At 38.4% G+C, this 25,082-nt stretch overlaps 1 protein-coding gene across 4 annotated transcripts in view; it reads left to right on the top strand.

The window, feature by feature from the left end:
* Positions 1–25,082, top strand: part of LOC138835966 (tubulin polyglutamylase TTLL5-like) — a 41,571-nt gene that overhangs the window by 7,696 nt on the left and 8,793 nt on the right. For 3 of the 4 annotated variants that reach the window (XM_070034540.1, XM_070034538.1, XM_070034541.1), the window contains 5 exons: positions 5,130–5,192; positions 8,393–8,431; positions 14,949–15,106; positions 16,508–16,820; positions 21,863–21,983. In XM_070034540.1, coding sequence (XP_069890641.1) covers positions 5,130–5,192; positions 8,393–8,431; positions 14,949–15,106; positions 16,508–16,820; positions 21,863–21,983 — 694 coding nt within the window. The remainder of the gene's footprint in view (positions 1–5,129; positions 5,193–8,392; positions 8,432–14,948; positions 15,107–16,507; positions 16,821–21,862; positions 21,984–25,082) is intronic. The other variant, XM_070034539.1, reaches the window with a different exon arrangement.

The raw sequence follows: 25,082 nt of genomic DNA, 5'->3' as shown, positions 1-25,082 counted from the left end.
GGGGAGGCCGGTTGTAGGGCTTGAACTCAGGGCTTGGGTGCTGTCCCTAAGCCTCTTTGTCTCAAGGCTAGTGCTCTACCACTTGAGCCATAACACCACTTCCAGATTTTGACTGGTTAATTGGAGATTAGAATCTCACAGGGACTTTTCTGCCTGGGTTGGCTTTGAACCGTGATACTCAGATTAAGTAGCTAGGATTATAGGTATGAGCCAGTGGCACCCAGTTACATTACTTATTTTTAACTATCTCTGAATTCAAATTCAAAGATTTTTTTTTTTTTTTTGAGGGTCTGTTCGTGGGGCCTGAACTCTGGCCTGGGCACTGTCCCTCAGCTCTTCAGCTCAAGGCTAGCACTCTACCACTTGAGACTTGAGTCACAGCGCCACTTCCGGCTTTTTTTTTCCTGCTTATGTGGTGCTGAGGAATCCAACCAAGGGCCTCAAGCATGCAAAGCAAACGCTCTACCACTGAGCCACCTTCCCAGTCCTCAGAGATTTTTTTAATATATGATAAACTGCATCTATTTTAAGTGTCTATTTTGATTTTTTTTAACAAATATAATCACCAGTTTACTCCCTCTACTACAGTCAACATACAAAACATCTCCATCAAGTCCAAAAGTCCCTTCAGGACCCTTTATAGTGAGCTCTGCTCATGACCCAGGCATAAGCTTTAGGCAGTCTACTGGATCTCTCTGGTTTTCATCACTTTTCTCGGAGGAATGATGGTACTGAGCATGGATTCACAAGCTGTTGTTGTCATGAAGAGATTGTTGCATTGTGTCACATGCAATTATTTTCTGCAGTTATTGGCTGTTTACAGATTTTTGTCTTTCATTTGTTAATAGCACAACTGCTCATTTGCATATTGGGAACCATCTTTACATCTTGGTATAATTCCTACTTTTTTATAGTGGGTCTTTTAATGTCCTTTTTAACATTTTTTTTGCTAATATTTTACTGAGGATTTTTGTATTTGTTCATCTATGTTCACTGAAGTTTTAGAGTTCATATCAGAATAATGCTATTCTTAAAGAATGAATTTGGAAGTGTTTTCTTAATGTCTGGTTTAAAAAATAGTTTGAGAAGAACTGGTATTAATTTTTAAAATATTTGACATAATTTAGCATTGAAGACATCTAATCCTAGGCAGCAACACTTTCTTCTTTTTCCTCCTCTTCCTCTTCTTTTTGGTCCTCTTCATTTTCACTAGGAACTTATTTAGTTAGTTAGTTAGTTTGTTTTGTGCTGGTCCTAAGGCTTGAACTCAGGGTCTGGGTGCTGTCCCTGAGCTTTTGGATTCTTTCTTTTTTCACTTGAGACTAGTGTTCTACCATTTGAGTCACAGCTACCTTCTGACTTTTTGTGGTTAATTGGAGATAGGAGTCTCACAGACTTTCCTACTTGGGCTGGCTTTGACCAGGATCCTCAGATCTCCGTCTTTTGAGTAGCTAGGAATGCAAGCGTGAGCTTTTTTTAAAAATACTTTTTCAATGAGCACAATGGTTGTAGAAGAGGAGTTTCATTGTGGCATTTCCACACATCTATATAATGTATCCCCCATTAACTTTACTCATTCTAGCACTCTCCCTTATCCTATTCCCCTCTCTCAAAACCACCTTAGCAGGTTTTACCATTCTCTTTTTATATACGTAAACAAATCACTTCAACCATGTTTATTCTCATTCACACTCCTTACAGCCCTCTACTTCCCACTGGCATTCACCCCCAACAGAGCCTACCTTACTTCCCCCCCCCCTTTTTTTTAGCTTGTATTAATGATGACAAAATTTCACCACAATATTTCAGACATGCACACATTTTATTTTGCTAAGAATTACCTTCCCCTACTTTCCCTTTCCACATGCCACGACTCTTTATTGATCAACAGCTTCTGTTGAGAGGTTTCATTGCTGATTAAATGTACTTACTTATTGATCTATTCTGTTATTCTATTTCTTTGTAACTCAGTCTTGGTAAATTGTATATTTCTAGGAATTGATTCATTGCTACTAGGTTTTACAGTTTATTGTTAATTGTTTTCTTTTGAAGGAGGTAGTGAGGTTTGAACCCAGGACCTTGAAATGGCTTAGCTTAACTTATTTACTTTCTTGGCTAGTGCTATACTACTTGAGCCAGGCCTCTAGCCCAGCTTTTTACTGGTTAATTTGGAGATGGAGTCTCAGGGATTTTTTTGCTCAGGCTGGCCTCTTTGTATGATCCTCTAGATCTCAGCCTTTAGAGTAGCTAGGGTTATAGATGTGAGCCTGTACCCCTTAGCTTATTATTTCCTTTTCTATCTGTTGTGCTTTGATTATCTTTTTCATTTTCTCTTGACTTCTTTGGATTGATTAGTTTTTTATGACTCTTCATTTTACTTGTCTCATGTTACTGCTGAAGGGAGACAATATATATCTTTTACTCATTATAATACTACCTTCAAATAATATTATTTGTTTTATATGGGAACTTTACAGTCAATATACTTCCCATTTTCTCTTCTTGTCCTTTGTGTTATTATCATCTAATGCTTCTATGAAGTGCTATAGTGCGTTGTTGTATTTTCTTTAATAGTCATCATTTAAGGAAATTTAAATAGAAAAAATTTAATTACATACATCTTACCATTTTCAATGGTTAGGTTTTCTTCCATTTGAAGAACTTCTTTTAGGATTTGTTGTAATGCAGATCTAATGATAACAAATTCTCTCAACCTATGTTTCTCTATAAGTCTTGCTTTCACGTTTCAAAGAATTTCTTAGCCAGGTGCTGGTGGCTCATGCCTGTAATCCTAGCTACTCAGGAGGCTGAGATCTGAGGATCACAGTTCAAAGCCAGCCCAGGCAAGAAAGTCCATGAGACTCTTATCTACAATAAACCACCAGAAAACCAGAAGTGGCACTGTGGCTCAAGTGGTAGAGTGCTCACCTTGAGCTGAAGAGCACAGGGATAGCACCCAAGCCCAGAGTTCAAGCCAACAACAACAACAAAAAGAATTTCTTGACTAGCCATAGAATTTTGAGTTGACACTTTCTCACTACTTGAACAATGCCCATCTTTTTTTCCAAAGAGTTTTCTTTTGTTTGTTTGTGTTTTGCAGGAGAAATATATAGCCATTCTGCTTTTCTTCAGCTTACTTTTTAAGATGGTCTCTTGATGACTGAGTGTCGGCATAATCATCAAGAGATGATTTTGATGCACCTTGGTTACTTTCTAAATGCTTCTTCTGGAGCTTCATTGAGTTTCTATAACTCTGTGAACATTTAGCTTTCATAAGATTTGGAAAACTTTTTTTGTTATTGTTAAGAAGTTGTATGAAGAGGTCACAGTTCCATAAGTCAGGTAATAAGTACAATATTTCTTGGATAATACATTATTTTGAAGATTCTAGCTTCTCCTTAGAATTTTGATTTCTCTCCTCTTATCCTGGGGACTGGTGGGCTCTACTTGAATTCCCCTTTTTCTTGCATGGTCTGGAAACTGCCCATTGACAGAAAGGCAGAACTGGTTAGATCTTACTGCATTTATTTCTCTTTCAGAGCTCACAGTCCTGACCTGCCTTTTGTTTCATGTTCAAAAACAGTTGTTTGTTTTTTTATATCTTGTGTACTTTTGTAGCTGCAGAAGGAATGGCCTGCCGCAGCTTCTTGTATGTAAAAGCAGAATTCTCTTGTTCATTCAGTTTTAATTGCTTTTGAAATTTTTCTAAACAAAAAGCATGCGTTTTATGCAGTCTTGCTTTAGTATTATGTTACTATGGTTCATGTTGTTGGGTAGAGCTACGTCTCATTTCTTTTCAGTTTTTTATTGTATTTTACTGTGTATCTTGCTATTGATGTTTTTCCATTTTCCTGTTGGACATTTTGCTTCTTTCTGGTCTTCTGCTGTTAAGGACAGCTGTACTATAAATATTCTTGGGTGTGTTTCATGGGTTTCTTTTTGGGTCTGGATTGCATAATGCAGCTTTCCTAGAAGAAATACCCTGTGAGACAGTGTATGACAGGTCTCTTGTGTATCGGGAATACCAGGGAAGTTCATTCAGATAAGGAAAATTCTGCAGACTTGGAGCAGCCTAACAGGAGGTTTCATGTAGCAGGCTGGATTTGAGCTGTCATGTTTACTGGGGAAAGATATCCAGTAAGAAACAAAGAATTCTTGGGAAGTATGGAGTAAGAGGACTTGAGGAGACTTGTCTGGCTGTACTGCAGGATCAGTGTTGGAAAACTGTGTGGTACACATTACCCACCTTGTGGAAGTTTGGAAGATCAGGTGTGTGCTTCATGCGGTAGTCATCTGGGAGTCACTGAGAGCTCTCGAGCTGGAGAAGAGCACAGTTCACTTTCTTGTCTAATTTTCATACCCTTTATGCAGCTTCCATGCTAGCCCCATATGAATTCTTTTATTTATGTAATTTATATGGTAGTTTCCTTTTTATCTTTCAATAGTTTTATTTCCTGAATTTAGTATATATCACCTTTTATTAACCCTAAAAAAGTTGCCTTTTTAATTTTCTAAATTAAGTTCTTTTTTTAATCTTCTCATTAGATTCCATTTGCTGCTCCTCTAGTATTTTATAATTTTAATTTGAGTAACTGTCCCCTTTTGATACTTTAACAATAGCTTCTTTAGACATAGTAGATAAAGTCACTTCTGTGACTTTAGATATAATAATTTCTGTGCATACATACTGTGTATTTTCCTCTTGAACCAAGCTTAAAGAATGTTTGAGGGCTGAATGTATGGCTCAGTGGTACCTGCCTTGCTTGTATGAGGCTCCAAGTTCAAACCTTAATACTGTTGAATAAAAAAATAGGCAATTGTTTTTGTTTTCTGTTGTTTTTTTAAAACATAATTTTATTGGTATTATTAAAGTGTTGTACAGAGGGGTTACCATTTCATAAGTCAGGTAATGAGTATACTTCTTTTTTGGACAATGTCACTCTTCATTTGTTTCCCCCTGTTTTCCCCTCCCATCCATCCCTGCCTACAAGTTGCACAGTTTATTTTTCACATAGTGTATACTGAATATCATGATTGCATTTGTTTACCCTTTCTCCCTACCTTTCTGTACCCCCCAGCAATTATGTTTTTCTTTAAAGGAATAACTGATTTCTTTCTTTATCCTTCAGGTCCTACCTCGAACACAAAACCTCTATGAATTATATGCTAGCAACACGGCTCTTCCAGGACAGGTGGGGATTTGCTCAATTTGCGAGTTCAAGCTGAAATCATTAAAATTAGGAGAAAGCATAAGTGATAGAAGGAAATAAATTTTTAAAAAGCCTTAAAAAAGTGATAGAAAAGATTTTTTAGGAAATGAAATGTAATTTCTTTGTAGAATTTGTTAATAATTCTCAACTACTTGAAACATTTTGAAAAACTAAAAAGTAAACCATAAAGATCTTTGAATAGATGCCCTAGACTTTATCTTTCATCTCAGAAGATTCTCACTCAGTAACCATTTGTCTAGGACACATTTTGAACATGGTTATATGTTTTTGTAGAAGAGAGTAGAATTATCAGATCAAAAAAAGTGAAAACCGGGCGCCGGTGGCTCACACCTGTAATCCTAGCTACTCAGGAGTCAGAGACCTGAGGATCGTGGTTCAAAGCCAGCCCAGGCAGGAAAATCCGTGAAACTGTTATCGCCAATAAACCATCAGAAAACTGGAAATGGCGCTGTAGTTCAAGTGGTAGAGCGCTAACCTTGAGCTGAAGAGCTGAGGGACAGTGCCCAGGCCCAGAGTTCAAGACCCATGACCAACCAAAAAAAAAAAAAAAGTGTAATCCCCAAAAGTGTAATCAAAAAAAGTAAATCCCCCCCAAAATCACACCGAGACTTGTAAGACTTATAGTTGATTTTCTCACTACAAGGGGAAACAGATGAATGATAGAAAACAGACACTGCATTTGAAGGAACACAGAGATTGACTACTTAGTCCTGCATATGTTTATAGCCTTACATTGAAGAAGAATTTAGTAATTAGTCATCAGAACAAGTGACCCAATTTATTTAGAGAGATTTATATTATTTTGAGAATTTTTTAAGGATTCTTAAAATAGATTTCAGCTATTTCATTTTCGATTATAGGAAATACATATTTTTACTTTACCTCTGTGCATTTGTGGTAAATACTTTTGTTATTAGATGAGTAGCTTTTGATGAAAGATCTTCGAATCTACTTGGGAAATACAGCCATAGATTGATTGATTGATTGATTTATATGTTGGTTGTATGGCTTGAACTCTGGGCATGGGTGCTGTCCCCGAGCTCTTCAGCTCAAGGCTAGCACTCTACTTGAGTCACAGCGCCACTTCCAGTTTTCTGAGTGGCTTATTGTAGATAAGAGAGAGGCTCATGGACTTTTCTGCCCTGGCTGGCTTTGAACTGTGATCCTCAGATCTCAGCCTCCTGAGTAGCTAGGCTTACAGGAGTGAGCCACTGGCACCCCCCTGGCTTAGTCACAGATTTCTTTATCTGAAGTTTCTTTATCTGAAGAAGTTGTCTGCTTTGTCAGTTTTCAGTATTTTAGTTTTATAGTAAGTCTAAAGAGTACAGCTTTTCACTTCTGGAAAATATTCTTTTTTTTTCTATCTTATCTCTCTGTGGATCTTTTATTATACACAGTCTGCTGTCCATATCCTTCCCACTTCTGTACTTTTCCCTGCTTCCATCACATGTCTTAATTTTGTAATCTTGGAGATTTCGTAAACATCTTAAATTCTAAATCAGTCTTGAGCTTTGTCTTTTTCATTCAATATTATCACAAGAGACTTATTCAGTTTACATTTGATTTGGGCAAGTTGATATTAATATCTAGTAACTTTTTGCTTTTTGATTAGTTTTCATATTTAATAGGTATAATTTTAAGAAAGAGGTATGTGTTTGCATGGGTTCTTTCATAGGCTGCATAGAATTATTTCTAGACTGACATATACTCCATGCTTGACACCTGATCTTTCCATACTACTTGTGTTTCCCGGAAAGGGGAAGGGGAATACAATAGACAAGCTAGGAACCAGTGTACTCGCCCAAGTTAGGAAGCATTTCTTTAATAGTAGTATAGCAATAAAAAACTTGGTAAAACTGGGAGTCAGTGGCTCACGCCTGTAATCTTAGCTACTCAGGAGGCTGAGATCTGAGGATCGCAGTTAAAAGCCAGCCAATCCAGGCAGGAAACTCTGTGAGACTCTTATCTCCAATAAACTACTCAGAAAACCAGAAGTGCAGCTGTGGCTCAAGTGGTAGAGTGCTCCTCTTGAGCTGAAGAGCTGAGGGATAGTGTCCAGGTCCAAAGGTCAAGCCCCACAACTGACCAAAAAACCAAACAAAAACAAAACATAAAAAACTTTGCAGCTGTAATAACTTGTAATTGGGTGTGGTAACACCTGCCTGCAGTTCTAGGACTTGAAAGGCTGAGGCAGGAGGATCATGGATTTGAGGATACAAACCGAGACAAAATTTTAGAATAAACAGGTTAAGGAGATATGGATGAGGCAAACAGTTTAAGTAGTTACTAAAGGTCCCTGTGGGAGGAGTGGGTGATGTCATTGTCCAGTATCTCCTCTGTGGTGGTGGATACCTGAACCTAAAAAGGTGGGAACATTTTGCTAAACTACATATATACATAGGTATAAATGAATTCAAATAAAGTTGGGGAATACTCCTCTATTCCTCCAAAAGAGTTAAGCAAAGAGAAATTGAATGAGAAAAGAATGTTTTCCAAGAAAAACAAAAGCCACTTTAAACATGAATGGGACTTAGTTCTTATGGTTAGAGTCCAACCTTAGTTTAGAGACAAAGGAAGGAGATTATCTCTTCTCCCCCCCCCCCACTCCTATTCTTTTTTTTGTTTTTGCTTGTATAAACTCTATTCCTTATGAATAGCTTCTTTCAATCTCATGGGAATCATGGGTTTTGTTTCCTAAAATATCTCAATGAGAATATAAAGAGCATAGCAAGTGAGATCTAAACTCTTGTGCTGGAATGTAAACTGCTCAAACCCTGCTATGGGCAGGATGTTGAAGCATCCTTCTGCTTGATATAAATGGGGCTAATAACAATCTTTTCCATGTGACTGTTCTGATGAGCGAGTGTGGTTTGTTTTGTAAGTAGATTGAGAAAAGCAAGGCATTGTAAATACTTTTCTCTAGAATTTCTTTGCCCTTTTCCTTGTATGTGAATTGATCCTTTCTCTAGGTCATAGTATTCTACTCTTCTTTAAGAATGTTCTCAGTTGATCTGCTTCTCCTCAAAAAGCCCCTTGTGGCCCAATTTTATGTTTAACTTCCATAATAAGGCTGTCAAGACTGCAGTGTCCTGTGTGTGTGAACTCCAGAGTGAATATCTAAACAGTGGTCTCTAACCCAGGTGTCCTTTCTACTTTTATAGGGGAAACCCAAGAAGAAGCTTATTGGCTGGAAGAACACGGTAACTGACTTTTATAATTAGAGAAATTCTTTGCATGTGCATGAGGTATGACCATGCACAGACTGAGTATAGTGCTATAAAGAACCAGTTTCAGTTTGGCTCAGCATAAAGAGTAGCATAGAAATGTCTCCTATTGAAAAAGTATTCTATGGCTTTTTGTAAATAACTTTGAAATTGTGTGTGTGTGTGTGTGTGTGTGTGTGTGTGTGTGTGTGTGTGTGTGTGTGTGTGTGTGTGTGTATAATTTCAGCTGTTGGCTATGTGAGACATCAGAGTATTAGTGAACTTTAAGACTATTGCCATGAATGATTCAAACAAGAGCGTATGTTTTGACCTTGACATATTTAGGACATATAGTTCTGCCCTGTGGTACTAACCAGATGTGTTTCCAGTTTGCCACAGAATGGGAAATGTGTAAAATGGCCTATGACTTTGTGTTTAGTCAGAGAAGAGAAAGGTCTTACAGAAGTAAAGACTGAGATGACTTTGCTTCAACGAAGACTGCAGCTACAATAGAAACTCTTCAACCTAAATACATATCTTCAGGTTAATAGAGTTTTTTGGGGTTTTTTTTGGGGGGGGGTCCGGTTGTGGGGCCTGAACTCTGGGCCTGGGCACTGTCCCTCAGCTCTTCAGCTCAAGGCTAGCACTCTATCACTTGAGCCACAGCGCCACTTCCGGCTTTTTTCTTTTTGCTTATGTGGTGCTGAGGAATCGAACCCAGGGCCTCATGCATGCAAGGCAAGTGCTCTACCACTGAGCCACCTTCCCTGCCCAAGGTTAATAGAGTTTGAGATACAACATTTATCCTCGTTGTGTCTCTTTATAAAGCAGTAACAAGCAGAATGAAATATGTAGCTAGCTTGTTTTGCATTTGTTAATGAAGATAAACTTGGTTTCTCATCTAAGCCCTTTGAAGAGTGAATTTAACTTTTTCTTAAAGAAGGAAGCCATTATGATTACTTTTTTATTTTTATTAGATGTATTTATTTATTTTCATTCATGGGGCTTGAACTCAAGGCCTGTCCACTTGTACCTGAGCTCTTTTGCTTGAGGCTAGCACTCTACCACTTAGACATAGTGCCACTTCCATTTTTCTGATGGTTAATTGGAGATAAATCTCTCATGGACTTTCCTGCCAGGCTGGCTTTGAACTGTGATCCTCAGATCTCGCCTCCTGAGTAGTTAGGATTATAGATGTGAGCCACTGGTGCCTGGTGACCTTTTTATTTTTTACTTTGAAAAAATTGGCTTATGTTAGTTATTCAGGGAAGGATTTAATCATTGCATCTTCATGCAGTTACACTGTATTCCAATAAGTTTTACCTTTCTATTATTATTCCTTGCTCCTACCCCCAATACCATCCTCAACAGGTTTCCTTTTCATAGTTGCAACCAGAATTGATAAACCTTTAGGTAAACTGATATAGAAAACAAGAGAGGGAAAACACTTAAGTACTGTATCAAGTAGAGGAGAGAGGTTATTATTGTAGATCCTACAGACATGCAATGGAGGTTAATTGGAGTAGGGAGGATATTAGAGGAATATCATTAATTAATACTCTGACAACTTGGGTGAAACAAACTCCTCATTGAAACATTTATGTAAGTTGAAAAAAGCTGAACTAGAAATTTTGAAGAACACTGTAGCTACTAAGAAAATAGAGCTTGTGATCGACAACGTTCCTACAAAGCAAACTCCAGACTCATTGGTTTTGGTGATTAATTGTGTCAAGCACATAAACAGTAATAACACCAATCGTACTCAAATATCTTCAGAAGTACAGTGCCACTCTCAGGTTTGTTGGAGAAAATGAATAGATACACAAGGGATTTCATCAAGGCATTTTACTTCTGTGCAGAGGGCTGTGCTGCTATCATTCTCCTTAGAGTTAGATAGGTACACCAAATACCTAACTTAACCTAAGGAGTGATGTCCCTTCTGTTGCCAAGCTTAGAATCAGGCTCATATTCTCTTTACAGTTGGTTACCAGGGTAATGGAAGTTAGACAGCACTCTAACAGTCAGTGAAAGGCCCCTATGGGGGGAAACTGTCCTTTGGAGGCAAAGGCACACATTCTTTACAGGCTGGGGATGGGCTGCTGATGACAACAGTTGGAGAAGATTGGTAAAATCAATGGAAAGGTCTCACTTAAAGGGATGGGGGTCTGTTCTTTAACTCAATTGGTAAGGATTCATACCCTTGACTTGTCTGGCTGATTACAAACAACACAGATGATAGTTACAATTGAAGTCAAGAAGGAAATAATTCCAGGAAATATCAGTATAAAGGAATACTGGTACAGAATGGTAACTGGTTACAAATTGAAGACATATTGGTCTGACAGAAAAGGTTACTATTCCCCACAGGTTTTTAATGATGTAATACAGGTTATAGGAAGAAGCTTTGATTGGTTGCCAGCTTGGGCAAAAGGTTCAAGAGACCTCATCTCAATCCATAAAACCTAAGTGTGGTGGTATGTATCTGTCATCCCAGCTACATGGGAAGCATGCATAGAAGGATCACATTCTAGCTTACCGTCTCATAGTGGCAAATTCCACTGTGAGATCTTTCCCTGGATGAAGTGATAAAATATAGCTGAGCATCCATTGTTCATGCCTGTAATCTAGCTACTTGAGAGGCTGAATTAGGGAAGATAGAGATTCCAAACCAGCCCAGGCATAAATAAGATCTCCTTTCAACCAATAGCTGGGTGCAGTGGCCCATGCCTGTCATTCTAGTTGTGTGGGTCTGAAGACCCATAGTTGCAGGCCAACCTGGGTAGAAAAGTCATGAGATTCCATTCCAACAAAAGAAGCTGGGTCTGGTGGTACATGCTTGTCATCCTAGCCACAGCAGGAAGTGAAAAATAAGGAGGACAGCAGGCATAAAGTAAGATTTTATCTCAAAAATAACCAGTACAGAACAGGGCTGGAGGTTTGGCTCAGCAATAGAGTCCAAGTTCAGCACCAGACCCTGAACTCAAATCCACCCCTATACACTCTCTCTCTCTCTCTCTCTCTCTCTCTCTCTCTCACACACACACACACACACACACATATGTGAAAAGTATAATCACAACATGATTTGTATTAATAGATTTATAGTAACAGCTTTATTGATAATATTCTGAAACAAGAAACAACCTAGGTGTCCAACAAGGAAGCATATAAGTTGTGAATCATTTAGACAGTGCTGATACATACACACAAGCCATACACAAAGAGTTCACATCGTCCTGCTCTGTTTGAAATTTGAAAGGGGGCAAAATGTGGTGACAAATTCACAGCAGTGATTACTCTTCAAGGTTTGAGGGAGGGGTGCTCTGGGAAGTGCCAAGAACATGTTCTGAGATGACAGTAATATCAGAGTTTGAATTATATAATTAGTTGTAGGTGTTTGTTAAAACTCATTAAGTGAACAGTTAGTATTAGATCATCTTATTATATAAAGTTTTAGCTTACCAACCCCTATAAAACAATTGCTGGATTCTAAATTGTAATGATGCATAGATAAATATTCAGGAGCAAAATCCCCTATCTGCAATGTGGGAATACTTTAAAAATTGAACATGTTGATGAGTGCATAGAAGAATTTATAGGTGTGTTTGTATGTGTGTATGTGTGAAATGAAACAAATGTAGTGAAATATTGATTGTAGAAACTAGATGATGGATGGTTATGTGGGTGTTCATGTGTAATTCTTTAAACTTTCATTTAGATATTTTCATAATAAAATATAAAAAATAAAATAGGCATAGCTAAATGTACTGTAACTTATTTATAATTATTAATTTTTTGGTAGTACTAGGGTTTGAACTTAAGGCTTTGCAGTCACTAGGCAAAGCAAGTATTCTGCAACTTGAACTACTCCTCCAGTCTGAGAATCGAGTTATTGGTCAGTATTTATGACAGGTCAGCTCTGTGCTAGGCTTTCTCATAAGCATCACAAGTATAGTGATGAACAAGAAAAGCATAGTCCTTGCATTATTTCTACGTAGCAGCATTCCACACCCTCATTTGTTTTACCAGTGAGGATACGCTTTTCTCTTATTTGGAGTTGTTATTTACAAATATAGAGATGGAAATTCTTGGTAGCTTCTCTAAATCTGTGAGCTTTTAGGGCTCACAGTTTTAGAAGCTTTTTATTGACTTCTTATTGTTAATTGTCCTGAAAGAATGCCTCCCCACCCCACAGAATTATGTTCTTGGCAATATAGGTGGGGATATTCTTGTTTATATAAAGGACATTGGTTCATTACAGCCTAGGCATCATAGTGATACCTCATTTATAAAAAATTGATTGGTTTGGCTCCCCATTTCTGCTTGCTAGTCAGAAGCTCACTTCCTTGTTCTTGCCCAATGTTCTGTCTTGAAGAGAAGGCCTCTAAAGGACTCACTGTCCATGCCACTCACTCAAATCCCTATCCAAAAGTCCTGAATAGATAGAACAGCACTTGTGTCACACTTAGAAACTGATAACTTCCAGAGGAGATGAGGGATTCCTTGACTATAAAGGGAATATATTTTGAGTTCTAGGAATTCCAGAGAGAGTTCAGATTGTCAGCTGGTCTTGAGCTCTTAGTATGCAAAGTTAGGTACATGCTCTCAGATACTAATCTGGATCCTGGATCCTTTTATGACCAATGACTCAAAGCTCTTTCTTTCATGGTCTGGTTATCTATGCTCTTTAACTTTGCCCAAACTGTGTATAGTCTGGGCCTGATATTTGTCACTTCTGTAATTTGCAGGTGCTACTTGGCCCTTCTCTCCATCTCATTTCCCATTCAGGGCCTAGTCCTCTATCTGCTTACTTTCCCTTGTCCGTGCCTCTGACTCTTAATATCTTTGACTTGTCCTCTGTCCTATACTCAAACACCTGGAGTGCTTTGGCTACCTCTTCCATCTTTGTCTGAAGCTCACCAGACTAAAGGATAGAGAGAACTTTGGCAGGTCTTTATAGTGAGAAATGTGAATGTTTCAGACACACTTCCCCTCAGTCAACTCCATCCTGCTTACTTATTCATGTATCATCAGCTTTTCTTCCCATTTCAATCTCTATCAGCTCTGTATTTATTAAATATTATACACATTTTAAAGTATACTATGTACTAAGTTATAATTAATACCAGTAAAACAGGTACCAAGATGTTCTTTTCTCAAATCCCTTTATTTCAGATATCCATTCAAGTCTTTCAAACATCTTTCTTGCTGAATAGCAAAAGACTTCTGATTCCCACTTTCTTGTATACTTAAAAAAATATGAACACTTGCTGGGAGCTGGTGGCACACACCTTTAATATAGTCTCTCGGGAGGCTGAGATCTGAGGATTGTGGTTTGAAGCCAGCCCAGGCAGCAAAGTCCATGAGATACTTATCTCCAATTAAGCACCAAAGAAGCCAGAAGTGAGTCTGTTGCTCAAATAGTAGAGTGCTAGCCTTGATTTAAAAACAAAAAAAAAAACAAAAAAAAAAACAAACCAAAAACTCAGGAATAGCACCCAGGCCCAGGCCCAGGACTGGAAAACACATACACACCCACACACACCCACACATAACCCCCCCCCATACACACACGTATGCACGCACACACACATGAAAACTGTATTTTAATGGGCTGTATTGCATACGTTTTTGCAGAAAACTTTCTGTAAGCAGTTAGTTCAGTTTTACTATAAACTGTAAGATCCACTGTTGAAATGCTTTCTGATATGTTTGATAAGACTAAAAATAAAGCTTAAAATAGCACTAACCAAGACCTTTGTCCACACTAAACAATGATGATGTTATTGTTATTTCCCCCACATAAGGTATTGGATAGAGCTTTACCATCTCTGCAGTAAATTAAGAGCCAGTATTACTGAATGCTTAAGGGTACTTAGGCATTGTGTGTGTGTGTGTAAGTGTGTGTTTGCTCAGAACTTAATAAACTTAGATAGGCTGTTAATGTAGTTTTAATAGAGATTCTAGTATTTTCCTTTATACTGAAAAAATTAATTTCATTATCAAGGTGATGTAAAGAGGATTTACAGTTACATACGTAGGGTATTGTTAAGTCCTCATTTTTCTCCCACTTTTCTTCCCCCATAATGCCCCCCCCAAGTTGTGTGTATCTCTGTTGCATTGGTTCACCCTTTGTCCTCTGTCTCACCATTTTGTTGTTCCCCTTCCTTTCCCTAATTCAGATAAATCTATTAACAATACACAGGGTACCAAAATCAAATACAGTAACAAGGGATAAACCATAGGAGGATAAAAGAAAGAAATAACTTCATATAGTAATTAAAAATGACAACAAAGAAAAATATGTCTAGGATAGTCTGAGAAGAGGATCACATATGATCATATATAAGATGATGCTAAGTGAAAAGAACTCCAAGATATGGAAATAAGAGGTTTTCCTTTATCTTTCAACCCCTTTAGAGTTCGCCAGTCTACTATTATCCCTCCAGATTCTATGAAGCTTAGCCTTGGAATAAAGATTTTTGAAAGGCTGTAACTGCTGTTTTTCCCTTAGAACGATTACTGATGGAACACCAGAACTGAAGGTAGAGAGCATGAATTCAAAGGCCACGCTGCATGCTGCTCTTTATGAGAGGAAGCTCCTGTCTCTGGAGGTGCGAAAACGTAGACGACGGAGTGGCAGAATGAGGGCAATAAGGCCAAAATACCCAGGTATCTTCTAGGTCCTGCCTTTCCAAGTCAATTAGCTTCTTACTCAGTCAGTATTCAAGTCAGAACTTTCTTGATTATATATACTTATTTTTTTTTCTGAAACAATTTCAGAAAGAAAATGTTTTAAAATCCTCCATTCCTTAACACTTTATTGAATCATACGAATTTTGGCTCTTGCTCTTATTTTTCCATTATAGAAATACTTGATAATTCAGAAATAATATTAGTCTGATTTTAATAAAATCCTGAGCTGTACTGTGAGGGTTTTTGATGATTAGGTAAGTTCAGCTCATCCTTTAAAATTGATGAGTTGTATATATATTTTAGATAAAGGGGAATTTTCTCCCGGAGTCTCTCATATTGAACTCTCTCTCTCTCTCTCTCTCTCTCTCTCTTTCTCTTTCTCTCTCTTTTTTTTTTTTATTTGATTGGTTTTGAGGCTTGAACTCAGAGCCTGGATGTCTCTGAGCTTTTGTGCTCCAGGCTAATTACCACTGAGGCACACCTGCACTTCCAGTGTGCATGTGTGTGTGTGCGCGCGCGCGTGTGTGTGTGTGTGTGTGTGTGTGTGTGTGTGTGGTGTTGGTCCCAGGGCTTGAACTCAGGCCCTAGGGGCTGTCCTTGAGCTCTTATACATAAGGCTAGTGCTCCACTTTAGTCATCTCTCTACTTCCAACTCTGTGTGTGTGTGTGTGTGTGTGTGTGTGTGTGTGTGTGTGTGTGTACACATGTGTACGTATGTTTGCTTAATTGGAGATAAGAATTTCATGGACTTTCTTAGATGTGAGTCTTCTGAGTAACTAGGATTATAGGCGTGAGCTGTGTCTGGCAGCGCAAGCTACTTTTAACTGACCTATATAGATTGACTTCTTTTCCCCACCTTCTCCACCCCTATTTCTCTCCTTTGTATAGTACTTGTGTCAGGCAGCATATAAGCACTGTAGTTTCATTAATTAAAAAAAAAGTTCCTTTTCTTAAAGAACTTAAGGACAATGGGGGAGAAAGACAATGGAAGATATTTTTCTGTTCTTTGTATTTTCTTGAATGAAGGGTGCATTTCTGAAAACCAGCACTGTATACTTAGTCAAGAGTATTTTGGGGGCAGGGTGGAGAGAGTAGGGGGTTTTCTTAAGTTTTAAGAAAGCAATTGGGTATGAAGAAAAACATCAACACAATGAAGACCATTAGTAATTTTTTTTGGTTTTCTTAGAGTATGTAAGATTAGAGAGTAGTGCATATGATTGCTATTATTTTTGTTCAGGCTTGTGTTTAGAAGTGGTTTTTGTTTTTTTTTTAATTTTTTTTAGAAGTGGGTTTTTATTGACAAGATAAAAGGAAGGTATTGGGAGAGAGGAAAATTTAATCCTTTTTTCAGCAACATTAGTGATTCTTCGCATTTAGTGATTACCCAACCAGCTGAAATGAATGTTAAAACTGAGACAGAGAGTGAAGAGGAGGAAGAAGAGGTTACATTAGACAATGAAGATGAAGAACAGGAAGCTTCTCAAGAGGAGTCTTCAAGTTCTATTGGAGAAAATCAAGACAAACACATGCCTTCCTCACTTACTGTTATGATAGAAAATTCACCTAAAGAAAATTCTGTGCAAGTTCCTGAGTGGGAGGATAAAACTGACCAGTGCTGCAAAATTGAGACTCAGGAGCCAGAATCTAAGTTTAATCTGATGCAGATTCTGCAAAATAATGGAAATCTAAGGTAAGTGCCTTTTGTCATTACAATTGTAGTAGTTAATGATAACAGCAAACTTTTCCTGTGATCCAGCTTCTGATTTAATGGTTTTACAGTCATGTTTCATTTAATATTCACAGTGCTAACAACTACCAATAGACATTGCTATTGTTAAGGAAAATGGAGCCTATAGAAGTTACTTGTCCAAGAAGATACAGAACAAACTTGGGATTTATTGGCCAAACAAATATTTGATGGGCATTTCTGTTCATCACTAGGAGAACAAAGTGACTTAGACAGAGATTGCTCCACTTGTTTTGGGGGACCCTTTTAAGAGCTTGGGCTGTTACCCCCCCCCCCCCCGCCATAAGAACAGAGTGTTGTTAGGACACAAAAAGAAATGAGGGCTATGGAGACATCATGGGGGAGGTGATACTTGAGCCATGCCTTGACCAATGAGGCTTGGTGATCATGGGAATGCTAGGCAGATAGTAGAGGAAATAAAGGCACAGAGGTATGAGATATGAATGAATAACATAATATTCAGTATTTCAACAACCTATTACCCTAATTTGTGCAAAGAATTATGGTAAGCTAGATAGCATTACTGTGGGGGCCCAAGATAGGCTTTAAAAAAAATTTATTGAGATTAAGTGATTACATAAATTTCACAGTATTGTAAGATAGTGATACTTAGTTGAAGTCGCAAACACACTTTAACCTTCACAAAGCAAATTACCAATATCATGTTTGTGAATTCTGTTAGCTTTGACAATACAATTATTTCTTCCACACTGGGTGATATGTACATTTCTTTCCATTTGCTTAGTGTAAGCTGTTCCGTCTTTCCCTCTCATTCCTTCCTTCCCATTGCTGTCCTTGAGTTGCTTATTTCATTTTCATTAATGTCTAGTGTTGGGCCCCTCTGTTGTCTGTTATCCCCTGTTTCCCACTGACTCTTTGTCCTCCTCTGGGCTTCCTCAGATGTGCGCATATATATATATATATATATATGTATATGTATATATATATATGTACGTATGTATGTATATATATATATGTATATGTATATATATATGTACGTATGTATGTATATATATATATATATATATATATATACACCATATGTGTGGTCAAGAACATGGAGTCATTTAGTAATGATATGAATTGAGTGGAGGTCCTTAGTTTCTCAAATCCTGTTTACTTTGTCATATCTCCTTGCATTTTGGATTTAACATCTATCTATCAAGGAGACTATGTGCTATTTGTCTCTCTGCTCTTGGCTTACCTTGCTCCAAATGATTTTTTCTAGCTCCATCCATTTCCCTGAGAATGCCATTGTTTTGTTCCAAGATAGGCTTTTGTAACTTATATTCTGGTGGGGAGGGCAGACAGAAAGAAAGAAACAGGTCATTTCAGACAGTGAGAAAGACATTGAAGATAATAAAATGTGAGTTAAAATCTTCAGAGTGGATGAGATTGCCAGTTCTGTGTAAACTCAGCAACTATAGACCAGCAACTATAGAAGAAAAGGAAGAGAATGGAGCTGTATGAGATATCATTCAATAAGTCAGTTAAAAAATTAGAAGCAGTAAAGAGATAGGTATAAAAGTAAGAGGGAGGGGCTGGGAAGGTGGCTCAGTGGTAGAGTGCTTGCCTTGCATGCCTGAGGCCCTGGGTTCAATTCCTCAGCACCACATAAGCAGAAAAAGCCGGAAGTGGCGCTGTGGCTCAAGTAGTAGAGCACTAGCCTTGAGCTGAAACGCTGAGGGACAGCACTCAGGCCCAGAGTTCAGGCCCCATGACTGGAACCAAAAAAAGTAAGAGGGAGTGATAAAGATATATGCTGAGAGTTGTGGAATGCCTAAGACACCTGTTAGGGTTAGGAGTGAAAAGAGATTCCTAGATTTGTGACTGCACACAAAATGAGAATGTGCAGTAGCAGTCATGAGCTTAGAATTAAAGCAAATATGAAATAGCCTTTCAGTGAAAGGAAGGCAGATCTGGACTCTGGAGCTTATTTGTAGACTAAATTTGCAAACTGACGTGCATTAGTAGAACAAGCAGTGATGGTGATAATTCCCCTTTTCTCCAAGGAATCCATAGGACACAGACCTTGGAAAATGGCCCCTAGGAGAGGAAGGGGAAAGATATACCAATGCTACTTGATAAATTCTTCTGAAGCCAGGAGGATTTGATGGGCAAAGCATTAGAGATACAGCAATGGATGCAGAGAAGGTCTTGAAGGTGATAACAGGCCAATGGAAGGATATCTCTGCCTATAAACTTGAGATAAACATGGGTTGAGTGCAGTAGGTAGAAGTTGAAGAGCAAGGAAACTCAGATACTTACCCACCATGGCATTTATAAAATATATAAAAGCCAAGTGTTACACTGAGAGAACAGAAAGTGATATTAGAGAATGTAGTGATTAAGAGTTCAGGTTTGCACAGTGTTGTTGAGAATGAGAATGTCTGTTAGTGAGTTTAGTCAGCATACTTGGGCTCTGATCTTTTTGGTGCTGTGACTGTTTATGTCATCATAGACAAAGGCCTTTTGTTTTCTTAGACTTGCTAGACAAGTACTCAGCCACTTGAGCTATGTCCCAGCCCTTTTGCTTTTTAGTTTGCTTTTCATATAGGGTCCTAGGCTTTGCCCCAGGTAGCCTCAGACTATCATCATTTGGCCTCCCAAGTAGCTGGATTATAGGAGCGTACCATCACGCACTTTTTGGGGGGGCGGGGGGGTCGGTCATGGGGCCTGAACTCTGGGCCTGGGTGCTATGTCTCAGCCCTTTAGCACAAGGGCTTGAGCCACAGTTCCACTTCCAGCTTTTTCTGCTTATGTAGTTCTAAAGAATCAAACCCAGGGCCTCATGCATGCAAGGCATGCACTCTACCACAGAGCCACCTTCCCGGCCCACAAACTTCTTTTTGAGATGAGGTCTTGCTGACTTCAGCCTAGGTCTGCCTCTTGAGTAAAGGGGATGACAAGAGTGTACCACCACACGTGGCCTCACAAGTCAGTGACTTTTTTAGGCCTCATTTTCTGTTTTTGTCAAGCCAAACATATGGGTTAGACAAGGATTTTCCAAATTACTTTCTGAAGGGGGAAAAAGGTTCCATTGTATCAAAATTTGAAAACCACGGGACTGTATTATGATCTCCTTTCTACTAATAATGTTCTCTTTATCAGAGAGAGAGAGAGAGAAATTTCTTCAAAAATCTTAGAGATCTTACTTTAAGTATCTTTGCCAAGGCTACCTTTGTCCTATGGAGCAGCTTAATGGCTCCAGAGTAGTTTGGGGAAGGATCAAGGCTATGGCTCAATTGCAGGCCCAGCCTCCTGCTTGTATACTTCACATGCTGAGAGTATACAACCATTTGGTTTTTTAAAATAAGTTACCTTGGTTTAAATCATTGTGGTTTACATTCTTTCATGTTTTGACTTGCTAGTTGGAAATGACTAGCTGACTAACACCTTTAAAGACACTCTCTGCATTGACATTCCCAGAATCATTTGAGTAAGATTTATAGGCTGGAGGTGAGGCTCATTGGTAAAGCATCTTCCTGGCAGGCACAAGACCCCAGTACTGAAAACAAATGAAAAAGTCAGTAATTTTTTATTTGATTTGCCTCAAAACAATGAAATCCTTATTTAATGAGCAGTAATTTCCTTCCCAGTGACCTTTATGTTTGAATGTAAAAGGACCAATCCATGCACTTGGGTATTCTGTATTTGAAGATGCTTAAAACCTATTTCCTGCTTGTTGTATTGCATGTGAATTTGTTGGTAAAAGTGCAAGATTTTCAAAAATTATTTTGATTTGAAAATATGTTATGGTAAAACTTGTGAAAATGTTTGAGAGGAAAGTAATGTACATTTTAGTTAAACAAAAATATAGTTATGGTCTGCTGAAAACATTTGGAAATACAAATTTATTGGTTAGAATTCATATTGTGCTCCCATAAACTATCCTTACTTGTAACACAGATCTAGCCTTATTTCTAGTTCATGTTCTGAAGCTTTTTTTGAGTGAAAACTGAAGAGCTATTGGACTCTCAGCCTGACTCTACTGTCCCCCAGACCTCCAGCTTACATAGGCCAAGTAGTCCTGGCCCCGCTGAGGTTTCCAGTTTGCTTTGGGACTGCCTGTGAACCTTGGGGATCATGAGTAGTGTTCAGTGATTGCATGTGTGAGGATTGTAAACAAAGTTTGTGTTGGGCCCTAATCTGCACTGATGTAATTTTGGCTACAGTGTCAAAAGGCCAATCAGCTGAAGTAACTAAAATCTTGACTGAAAAAAAACAGATCTGCCACAATTAGCAACTGAAGTGAAATCTGTCAATGTGTCTAATACCTCCATAGTTAACTGTAGCTTGATCAGATTTCTTTGTTTGCATCGAGGATCACCAGGCAGAAAAATGTCAAGATTCTTCAGTGATTCACTCTGATTTTTTCACTATATTTAAGACTTTTTTCCCCCCTCTTGACATCTGGGCTCATCCTGGCTTACTGGGTCATCTATACCAAACTCATTTGGACCTCATTCATTTGTTCTGGGCTCTAACCATTCCTGTCATGTAGTCAAGAAATGCACGGCCTTAAATGTTGATTTCAAATGTTTCTTTATAGGATTTATCTATTTCCTGCTTCAGAGGCTATTGTACATTATAAATGTTAGTTTCCTAGCAAAATCCATACTTTTGCACTATCTGATAAGTATATACTGAAGGCCCTCCAGTGCACAACCCCATTTTCTCATTTCTATAGAGGTTTTCATGAAAAATCAGTACTTAAGTCCAATATCCTAAGAAAGATGTTAAAAAGGTCAAAACAATATGTGATGAGCTGGAAACCTAATTTTGTATTTTTCTCCTGCTAATAATGATAAAATCAATAGGACTCTTCATCCCTGATTCTTTTAATGGAAAAAGAATTTCAAACCTTGTGTTCTTCAATTATATGATGAATTCATACTTGCTAGCCTTCCTTGAGAGAGGCAAGTACACATTTGGGAGGTTTACCATGCTGACTCATAATAGTATGTTGTTTTGGATTTCTATAGCAGAGTGCAGGCCCGATTAGCATTCTCTGCCTATCTCCAGCATGTGCAAATTCGCCTGACAAAAGACAATGGAGATCAGACGCTCAGTGCCAGTTGGGCTGCCAAAGAGGATGAACAGATGGTGAGACTGTTTGTTGGAACCTGAGATTTTTTCCTTTTCCTTTCCCTCCCCTTTTCCCTGCCCTCCTGTCTTTTTTTTTTTTTTTTTATTAAACAGAAGTATATTGTTCATATGAAAGGATTGTTGCATAATAAAGTTTCTAGATTTCCCTCACTTTCATGTGATATGAGGCACATCTTTGCCTGGAACTGTGTTTATTATATTGTGTAATAAGGACATTGATATATTTCATTCTGAAATGGAAATTGATTGCTCATTGGATAATAAGCCCTGAGCCAAACCCTGGAGAAGAACAACAACATATGGCCCTTACTCAGGCAACCTCACACTGTGTTAACTCTCTGAGGGAAGCATTGTCAGTCTCATTTTAAGATAGGGAAACAAGGACTGAGAAACATGGTCTTTTATCCCATTCTTGTTTATGGTAACACTGGAACTTGAATCCACCTGTTACAACTGTACATTATTTACTCTTTAATTCTTTGTTTTTTGTTTGTTTGTTTGTTTTTTGTTGGTCGTGGGGCTTGAACTCTGGACCTGAGCGCTGTCCCTCAGCTCTTCAGCTCAAGGCGAGCGCTCTACCACTTGAGCTACAACACTACTTCCAGTTTTCTGATAGTTTATTGGAGATAAGAGTTTCACGTACTTTCCTGCCCTGGCTGGCTTTGAACCTCGATCCTCAGATATCAGCCTCCTGAGTAGCTAGGATTACAGGCGGGAGCCATCGGTGCCCAGCTCTCTTCAGTTATTTCTGTCCTGAGTTTCTTTAGCTCTCTGAAAGTCAGAATCTTGTCATAGGCCCTTTCAGATGTACCATCTTCCAGCTGAACATATTTACTAGTTTTATTTATTTATTTATTTTTGGTCCGGTCGTGGGGCCTGAACTCTGGGCCTGGGCACTGTCCCTCAGCTCTTCAGCTCAAGGCTAGCACTCTACCACTTGAGCCACAGCGCCACTTCCGGCTTTTTTCTTTTTGCTTATGTGGGGCTGAGGAATCGAACCCAGGGCCTCGAGCATGCAAGGTAAGCGCTCTACCACTGAGCCACCTTCCCAGCCCCTATTTACTAGTTTTAATGGTATAAAGTTCTTAGAGTACTGAAATAAATAATATATAATAAATAATAAATAATATATAATAAATATATAATAATATATTATATATTATAATAAATATAATATATAATAAATAATAAATAATTTTGATTACCAGTCATTTGAACCCCAGGATTTAATATTCTGGGCTAAGATCACAGTAACAAAGTACTTCAAGCTCTTTGGAAAGGTCAAGAAAGAAACCAGTCCTTACATAGATGTTGTCATGTAAAAGGAGGGGAATCTTTAAGTCTTAGGAAAGCTATATGCTTTATCCCACTCAGGACTGTACTCTTAATTTTTAATCCTTCACATGGAAAAGGCAACTGTTTATGGCTTATAACATATTGGTTATTCTAGTAAACAACTTGTGAATTTAAAGTAGCCAGTACAACCCAAAGATAAAACGTGTGTTGTGAATAATCCTTCAGCCATCAGTGGAAAATGTTAGCTCTGCTCTTTCCAAGTAGAAAATTGAGACTGCCTTTTTGAGAGTCAGTTTGTCTGCTTTACTGTGAAGAAATAATGTTTTAATATAGCAGTTTCAACTACCCTATACTACATACAGCAGAGAAGTATGAAATGCAACCCTCTGGTTATGAGGCTGTTGCCTTTATGCTAGAGAAAATTGGCATTAAATGACAATGAACTAAAATCAAATTCAAGAAGAATAAAATGTAGCTTAAAAGAAATAACCACTGCAAGTGCTTGTTTAGAATTCACACAGAATTCCTGTGAGACTTCCTACAAAAAGATTTGGGCTTATCACTGCAAAGTATGATACTGGTTCTGTGAATTTCTTCTTGAAAATAACTCTGGAGAGCAAATCCTAACCATTGCTCAATGTTTATGGCAATATCCTTGCTTATGGGGAAGAGAGGTATAGAATTGCCCTCTCTGGTCTGGGTTACAATTAGAGATGCTTTATGTCATAATTCATAGGAGAGCCTTAGTTCCATCATTTGAAAGCACTGTTACTTGATGGGCTAGTGATGTCCTACACATCTCTCTGATGTTTTGAATAATGATTAGTATCTTCTCAGATTTTATAATCTGTCTTCATCTTAAGTGAGATGCATTCTTTTTTTGGGGGGGGTCCGTTCGTGGGGCCTGAACTCTGGGCTGTCCCTCAGCTCTTCAGCTCAAGGCTAGCGCTCTACCACTTGAGCCACAGTGCCACTTCTGGCTTTTTTCTTTTTGCTTATGTGGTGCGGTGCTGAGGAATTGAACCCAGGGCCTCATGCATGCAAGGCAAGCACTCTACCACCTTCCCAGCCCAAGATGCATTCTTTTTTAACCTTAGTGACTTTCCACTGTACCCTCTTTGCCAACCCCAAACCTACTAGAGAAGTTTTCTTGTTCTTTATCACTAAATGCTTTAAGTTAGTAGTTTTTTCTGGTGACCTGTATTTTTCATTCCATATGCATGTCTTCATGTTTTCCTTCTCAAAGTGTCTCACAGTAGCCAGAGCCAGTGCCTTGTCTTGGTTGTGATCTTTACTAGTTCTGGTTTCTTGGAAGCCTTTGACGAACTTTTTCTGCCATAGTGTCCATACATTGTTTTCTTTTAGGTTTTTGGTTTTTTTTGTTTGTTCATTTTTTGTTGGTCATGGGGTTTGAACTCTGGGCCTAGGTGCTGTCCGTGAGCTCTGCAGCTTAAAGCAAGCACTCTACCACTTGAGCCACAGTGCCACTTCCGGTTTTCTGGTGCTTAATTTGAGATAAGAGTGTCACAGATTTTCCTGCCCAGGCTGGCTTTAAACCACGATCCTCAGATCTCAGCCTCCTGAGTAACTAGGATTACAGGCATGAGCCACCAGCGCCTGGCTCCTTACACATTTTTTTGAAGCAGAATCTCAGGATTTATTCCCGGCTGGCCTTGAACTGGGTATCTTCCTACTTTAACCTCCTAAATCCTAGTGTTGTTAGCATATACTACTACATTCACTTTTATACTTTTTTTACCTCTAATGATTTCATGCCTCCTTGTTTAAGCTTCCACTACT

This window comes from Dipodomys merriami, unplaced genomic scaffold, assembly GCF_024711535.1.
Source record: "Dipodomys merriami isolate MVZ:Mamm:240054 unplaced genomic scaffold, mDipMer1.0.p SCAF_2431, whole genome shotgun sequence".
Lineage (NCBI taxonomy): Eukaryota > Metazoa > Chordata > Mammalia > Rodentia > Heteromyidae > Dipodomys > Dipodomys merriami.
Note: the sequence above shows the minus strand (reverse complement) of the source record. Positions and strands in the feature narration are given on the sequence as shown.